We start from the raw sequence: 8,325 nt of genomic DNA, 5'->3' as shown, positions 1-8,325 counted from the left end.
TTTTGTTGGCGGAGCCGAATAAATGATTACTAAACAAACAAATCATAATCTCTTGTTTCTTATTACTGTTAACTAATAAAATGTGCTCGTAGCACTGTTGTATAAAAGCAATATCACACTCGAGGTCGTGCTGTTGTACTGTATATCAGCACGGTGTGATTATCTGCGGCACTCGGCCTGCGGCCTCGTGCCTACGACCGAATCACAGCCGTGCTGATATACAGTACAACAGCACTCCCTCTCGTGTGATATTGCTTAAATAACACACATAATACATAAAACAACGCACAACACATGGAATACATAACAAAACACTATGCACAGAATGTAAAACACAACATTACACACAGAATACACAACACGACAGTTGAAGCACATCCCACAACACAACACAACACAACACAACATAACACAACACAGGGAATATGAAACACGGAGATGTAGCGGCAGACGAGGAACCCAGCGGCGCGACTAATCTGACAAGCTTCTAGCGAAAGGTTGTGTGTCCCTGGGGGGCGCTGTGGGACACGAGGAGGGCGTCGTAAACCCGTCAAGTGAGCCGAGAGACACCCACACAAACACGCACGCGCACACGCACACATCGCACACACACACACACACACACACACACACACACACACACACACACACACACACACACACACACCAACCAACCAACGGCATTCCCTTCGATTACGTATGCCTTCGCCCATATGGCTGCAAAACAAGCTGTTCTCTTTCTTTTCAAAGCTATAACGGGGACCATGGTCGTTTATAAATAGGATATTTAAAACACACAGCCTTACTGAAATATGATGATATTTACGGTGATATTTTAAACAGTCCAATCAGACTCATTTCCCATTACTCGGCACACGGGCCGACCTCAAAGTGCTGGCTGTTTGTTATCTGCGACGTGACCGCTGCCCCCCGCCGTGTTACCAAGGCGACGCTCCAACCCGCGGCTCTCCCGAAGCGGCGGCGGGACGCGTCCTTCAGACAGGCCACTGGGCCCGCGCGACAGACGGCGTAGGACGGGAGATGAGAGGCGACAACAGGTGTCAGGTGCGCGCCGCCTCTTCACACAGCAGGACGCGCACGTCGCCGTCTCCCGCATCCCGCCACCGGCGCTGACCGAGGGAGACGAAGAAAACGATTGTTGTGAACCGCGGGACGAAGCAGGTTGTTTTTTTTAACACTGCTGCCGCCGCCGGCGTACAGTCACCATTCACCGAGCAGATTGAGCCCGGGCGCCCAGGCGGTGATCTGCCTCGCTCTGATCGCTTCAAACGGGACGGGAGACAACCACATCAGTCACTGTCAGCGCCGTGCGAGCTGAGGTCCTTCCTCACTTATTTACCGCGCTCTCTGGATTCGCCTTTTGTTCCCAACAAACTTCTGCCCAGCTCACACACACACACACACACACACACACACACACACACACACACACACACACACACAGTTACTGTTTCAATTTTTTTTCTTTGGTGCACAACCTTGAGCACTTCAAAGCAAAATATCACTCTCCTGTTACTGTAGGGCCTCGGCAAAGTGCAGGTCCTCCTCTTCTTCCTCCTCCTCTTCCCTCTCCTCCCTCTCTCTCCTCTTCCTCCCCCCTCGTGCTCCCCCCCCTCCTCCATTTCCTTCTTCTTCTTCTTCCTCCTCCCCTCTGCCTCCTCCTTCTCTTCCCCTCTCTTCCTCACCCTCCCTCTCCTCCTTTTTCCTCCTCCTCCCCCCGCTCTCCTCCTCCTCCTCTCTCCCCCTTCTCCCCCTCCACTCTCCTCCACATCCCCTCTCTTCCTCCCCCCTCCTCCTCCTCTCTCTCCCCCTCCTCCCTCCCCCTCCTTCTCCTCTTCTTCATCCTCCTCTTCCTCCGCCTCCTCCTTCTCTTCTCCTCTCCTACTCACCCTCCCCCTCCTCCTTTTTCATCCTCCATCCCCCTCCTTCTCCCCCTCCTCTCCTCCTCCCCCTCCCACTCCTCCTCCTCTCTCTCCTCCTTCTCCCCCTCCCACTCCACCTTCTCCCCCTCCTCCTCCTCCTCTCCCTCTCCTCCCCCTCCTCCTCTCCCTCTCCTCTCCTCCCCCTCCTCCTCTCCCTCTCCTCTCCTCCTCCTCCCTCTCCCTCTCCTCCGTCCTCCTCTTCCTCCACCATGTGCTGGTGCAATAAGCACAATGTCCTCCTGAGTAGTGTGTAATCATGGCGGGGCCGCGGTGCTCGACGCGGTGTCATCGGGGTTAATTACAGGCAATTAAAAGCCAGTTGGTTACGCCGTGCTGACACCCACGCACAGAGGATGAATGGTGTGTGTGTGTGTGTGTGTGTGTGTGGCGGAGCCCAGATGGGCCCTTCTCCATGGGAGGCGTGGGGTCCGTGAGTGGAGGGTCTGAGCTGGTGGAGCTGGAGCCCCACCACCCACTAGAGCTGGAGCTCTAGTGGGTGGTGGTCGGGTGGGTCTGAAGAGGCTTCGCCTTTGGACTCTGTAGCACGGTGGTCTAATAGCAGCAGGTGTGATGGTGGCTGCGTGTGCGTTTTAATGTCGAGGTGGAGCAGTATGAGAGCCATCGATCGGTCCAATGTGGGTTTTATTGTTGTGAGTTAATTTGAGGTACTGGTGGATAATAATTCAAGAGCGAGGGATGGATCGAGATAGCTGGAGTTCAGGATTATGCGAGTGCGGCTGTCTTCGATGGAGATGTGTCAGGAGTCTGATCAAAACACACACTCAAAGTCCTGAAAAAGAAACATCTGGACATTTTGCATTAGTAGCATTAGGAGTCTGAATGCAATGCTAGTGGTTTTCGTTTTTATTGATTTTCATACAAGACTTGAAACATCTCCTTTAAATGAAACATGTATTCCTGTCTCATTTCTTCAAACCCCTTCACTCGTGTGGGTTGGATCCATGAACTCCTGACTACCCCTTTAGTGTGCATAACTATCAAATCCCAGACAACTACTCAACCGCGGCCACTGCTACGCAAGGCTACACTAGCACCAAGAGCTCAGACATGACTTATTAGCAATATGCCTCCCATCCATTATTGATCCATGATTAACATCAGAGTTCACCCAGACTTTCTTGACTCAACCACTCGAGATGGGATCAGGTTTGGGCTCGGGGTGTGTCTGGTGGAGTGTATTTGTGTGTGTGCAAATGTGTGTGATGTATGCTTGTGGTGTTTGTGTCTGTGTACGTGCGGTGTGTGTGTGTGTGTGCGTGCAGAGTTTGTGTTTGTGTGTGTGTGCTTGCGATGTGTGTGTGTTTGATGTGTGCATATGGCGCGTGGGGTGTGTGTGAGTGCATGCTGTTTGTATGTGTGCTTGCGAGAGTGTGCATGTGGTCTGTGCAATGTGCGATGTGCATGCATACGGTGTGTGTGCGTGCAATGTGCATGCATGCGGTGTGTGCGTGTTTGAGTGGGTGTGTGTGTGTGTGTGTGTGTGCAGTGTGTGTGTGTGTGTGTGTGTGTGAGTCAGCCTGTTGTAGGAGGATCTGCATTATTAACACCACGTCCTGCTACATCTGCTGGCTACAGCGACCACGCCACTTTTACAGCGCCGCACACGGCTGGAAGCTCTCCCTGCGGGTGCCCCCAGCCTGGGCTTCTATCGCGTAAAAAAAAAACCTTTTAGCACCTTGTCGGGTGCACTGGATGTGATATTGTTATGATTGTTATTATTGGGAGGATATTGATCGTCAAGAGAGGACAGGAAAGAACAGGCCAGAGGAATGAGGTGTGTGTTCACACACACACACACACACACACACACACACACACACCACACACACACTTACACACACACACACACACACACACACACACACACACACACCACACACACACTTACACACACTTACACACACACACACACACCACAAATACACTGGTTTCACCACAAACACACATGCACACATACACACACACATACACACACACACACACACACACACACATCATAGGAATCACCGCATGCACGCACACACACACACAAACACTGGTATCCCTATACTCTTTCACACACACACACACACACACACACACACACACACACACACACACACACACACACACAGACCTGGGACGGGGGCTGTCGACACCAGTCAGGTTGAGTTGCCCAGTGAGGCGGGCCGCCAGTGGGGGTGAGGCTGATGTGCGGTGACACTGATGGGCCACACAGCTGACCTTTGGTTTCTTGAGCACGCCTCAGACAACGCTCCCTGCACACACGCGTCCCCGAGACGCACTAATGAGGACGTGTCCGACGTGTCCGCACGCCGCCACCGTGCACCGCGGCGCGGAGAATACAGGCGCTGCCAGCGAGCCTCATGATCCCCGCTCAGTGTCGGGTAGTGTTCGGTGCGCGGAAAGGACCGCACTCTAAGCACACATCAGACACGGGTATTAGCTCTGGTATGAAGCCCTGTATTCCTGGTCCTTGTTGCTTTATGTCTGAGGATATTGCCGCCGTTGCTACTGATACATATGCTGCGATTTCTTTGGGGGCATTCCTCTGGAGCATTTGGGTTTTGTTTTCTCTGGAACGACCTGGTGGAAGATATTGGAGTCTCGGATCCTGTCTCCCGTTCCCACAGCGCCTCACACCAGAGTTTCCTCACTTGCGCGGAAATGCAATCCTTGGGTTTTTCTTTAATGAGAGCGAATCCCCTGAAACCGTTAAAACATGAAGACACTCAGCTTTTCTTTATCTCTTTTATATTGGTATAATTAGCGCGTTCAGGTTTTTTTTTATCTGATGACTGTGAGTTATAATTGGTTCCCTGGCTAGAGTTAAGAGAATGCCGGTTGGAGAGAGTGCTTTCAGAATTATGAGTAATCAACGGAAGAATTTCCTCAAACTAAACTAAGCTAAAAAAAAACAAAGTATAGAGCGCAAGCTAACTATTTATAGCGCACAAAGTGTAAACACATTTATTGAAAGAAAGCTGTAATCACTTTATATTGTTTTCCATTCTTTTTGCCGTAGATAATTAGAGGAAAAAGATGAACGAAAACACAGACAAAACCAGAGTTGCACATTTACGTTGTCTCCATACACACACGTACACCTGTGTTCATTAGTGCTCCACAACCCATACCCCATGCCCAGGAGAGACACTGTGTGTGTGTGTGTGTGTGTGTGTGTGTGTGTGTGTGCATGTGGGTGTATGCATGCATGTGTGCGTGCGTGTGCATGTGTACACGTGTGTGTGTGTGTGTGTGTGTGTGCGTGCGTGCATGCGTGTGTGTGTGTGTGTGTGTGTGCTTGTGTGTGTGTCTGTGGTGTGTGTTGCTTGGAAGCAGAACTGAGGCTGCTCCAGCTTTGGAGTCAGTGTGTAGCCTCTGCGCTGCGTTCCACTCCATCCGGCCAGACGGATCTCCAGGGTGCCCTCATTAAAGATTCACGTGGCACTCAGAGCAGGTCCTGCCTGCCCAGGGAGGGCTTTCTTGGCCAACACCTGTCCCATCCCCTCCCTCCGTCCGTCCTCCGTTCTCCCTGTCTGGACGTACCTGTGGTTCAGTGGGCTGATGGATCTCCTTGGAGGATCCTTCTGCCTGGGGGTTGAAGGGCAGATGCGACCTTCAGTGCAGAGGACACAAGCAAACAACACTGTGACGACTCCCCCAGCAAAGGATAGGACTTTATATAGGTTATCTGTGGAGTGTTTTTAAAATAAACAAAGAAATGAAACACTTAAAATAACCACCCTTTTTAACAACCTTTCTGTTGTGCTGCTACCATTAAATCTGTTCAACTCAGCCTTTTTTAGACATTTCGGGCTCCAGTCCAGCAGCTGTTCTCCTTGCCCATTCCATGAGCTTTGGCATTCGCCGCTTTCCTTAAAACGTCCTTAAAGTGTGCTGTTGGCACAGCAGGAATCTGACAAATGGAAGTGAGGCCCCTGTCGTTTGTCTCCTGCGCTCCGCGGCTGGCCTCGGGCGTAGCCCCTTTGAGGAGGAATAGTGAGTGGGGAGCGCGGGGGCACTGGTGTGCATAACCAATATCGCTCATTAAAAAAAGCTCCTCATCAGCAGAACACCAGTTGAATGCGCACGGCGGCCCCTGAGATGGCCCCGCTAGAATCACTTGGCAAACAGCCTGATTAGATGATCAGGTTTACAATGCAAGGACACGTTGTGTTTCACACACACTGCGGGGGCCCTGGCCCTGTGTGTCTGCGGATCCCTTATTATCCCCAGCCTATGTTTTTGGTTCAGCGCGTGTGTTTGTGCGTTTGTGCGTTTGTGCGTTTGTTTTTGCAGCACGGCGCTAAAAGGTCAGAACTCTGACAGACTGCAAATAAACGGCTTTGTTTTGATTCCTCGGGACGCTGTAACAATAATGATCACCGCAGAAAAAACACAAACTCCAAACTTTCCGCTTGCCAATTAGCATTCAACCTTGGAGTGGCGGCGTGCAGTCGGAGGAGTCACCATCTGTCGTGCGACGCACGCAACGTCCCTCAGTGACACCGCCGCCGCCGCCACCGCCGCCGTCACCGCCGCCGTCACCGCCGCCGTCACTGCCGCCGTCACTATCGCCGTCACCGCCGCCGTCACCGCTCCCCCTGACCGCCCCTCTGTCTCTGTGTCTGTTTGTCTTTCCGTGTGCCGCAGGAACTTCTACTACATCACCATGCTGCGCGACCCCGTCTCCCGCTACCTGAGCGAGTGGAAGCACGTGCAGCGCGGCGCCACGTGGAAGACCTCCCTGCACATGTGCGACGGCCGCTCGCCCACGCAGGACGAGCTGCCCACCTGCTACAGCGGCGACGACTGGTCGGGCGTCTCGCTCACCGACTTCATGGACTGCCCCTCCAACCTGGCCAACAACCGGCAGGTGCGCATGCTGGCCGACCTCAGCCTGGTGGGCTGCTACAACCTCTCCTCCATGAACGACAGCGAGCGCTCCCAGATCCTGCTGACCAGCGCCATGAGCAACCTGAAGAACATGGCCTTCTACGGCCTCACCGAGTTCCAGCGCAAGACGCAGTACCTGTTCGAGCGGACGTTCAGCCTGCGCTTCATCGCCGCCTTCACGCAGATCAACAGCACGCGCGCCGCCAACGTGGACCTGAGCGAGCCGGTCCGCCGGCGCATCGAGGAGCTGAACCTGCTGGACATGCAGCTGTACGAGTACGCCAAGGACCTGTTCCTGCAGCGCTTCCAGTTCAGCCGCCAGCGGGAGCACCGCGAGGTGAGGCTGAAGCGCCGCGAGGAGCGCCGCTGGCTGCGGGAGCAGAGGGAACAGGTCCGGTCCTGGCTGCCCCGGCAACAGGCCCAGGGCTCCAGGGGAGCAGGAGCAGGAGCAGGAGGAGGCGGAGGAGGAGAAGGCGGAGGAGGCGGGGGGTTAGGGACGGGGAAGGAGAGTGCGGGCGATTTCCCAGCCACCACCGAAGACTACACCAGCCAAGTGGCCCGCTGGTGAGACCCCCGCGGTCCCTCTGCAAATAAAGAGAGCGAGAGCGCTGGGAAGCGTATGAAAGCAATCGCTGAAGGAACAGTATTAATATGTACTTTTAATATATATTCTCTCTCTCTCTCTCTCTCTCTCTCTCTCTCTCGCCGGTGTATCCTGGCACCCTCTCCTCTTTGTGTCACTACTCTTATCTATCTACTGTATCTATCTGTTTTACCAGCTTCAGTGAGAAACGAGTGCTCTGCTTCTTTATTTACGTTCATGAAACTGCCAAGTCTGCGTCTCCCAGCAGCCCAGCCGCCTCGGGGTGGCCCTCTGTGTCTTAAATCTTTAAATGGGTGGTTTTAACGATTCCTTTCTAATAGTTACTGATCATTTTGCTGCTTTAATCCTTCGCCCTGGCTGTTTATCGTCAGATGGAGATAAGCGGTCCGAGGATTGAGAGACTATGATGTGAAGGCTGGAGAACGTTTCAGAAGACACTGCTGCTGTGCTTATGCTCTTATTGGTTGCACATTCACTGTGGATTTGTGGATGTCTGGACGATGTTTCTGTTGCAGTTTGTGGAGACAAATTGTTCCCACTTGAAAATGTAATGAAAAAAAATGACCAAAAAAATATATTGTTGCATGTCACGTGTCCACATTATACTTAGAATCGGGGAGGAACTTCTAAAGAAACGACCAGAGCCAAACTAAATCGATATGAAAACGTATATGCTGCCCTGCTTTGTTGACGTAACCCTCCATGCTAATCATGTACCTACAACTAATCATACCTACAACTTTGTATCATTTTCTTCTTTGTTAATTTCTTTGTTTTTCAATTTTAACTAAATTATATCGCAGTGCAGTAAGTGATTCCGCTGAGGCGTACGCTTCTGCCAACAGGCGACTACAAGTA

General features: G+C 52.4%; 1 protein-coding gene across 1 annotated transcript in view; it reads left to right on the top strand.

Moving 5' to 3' along the window:
* Window positions 1–7,431, top strand: part of hs6st3b (heparan sulfate 6-O-sulfotransferase 3b) — a gene marked incomplete at both ends in the record, with an annotated part of 55,810 nt that extends 48,379 nt beyond the window's left edge. Inside the window, 2 exons of the mRNA XM_084478923.1 lie at window positions 6,621–7,299; window positions 7,342–7,431. Of these exons, the coding sequence (XP_084335049.1) occupies window positions 6,621–7,299; window positions 7,342–7,431 (769 nt within the window). The remainder of the gene's footprint in view (window positions 1–6,620; window positions 7,300–7,341) is intronic.
* Between the last annotated feature and the right edge of the window lie 894 nt (window positions 7,432–8,325).

The sequence above is a fragment of the Micromesistius poutassou genome (assembly GCF_964030765.1).
Source record: "Micromesistius poutassou genome assembly, chromosome: 14".
NCBI classification, from domain to species: Eukaryota; Metazoa; Chordata; class Actinopteri; order Gadiformes; family Gadidae; genus Micromesistius; species Micromesistius poutassou.
This window is presented reverse-complemented; position numbering and strand designations above follow the sequence as displayed.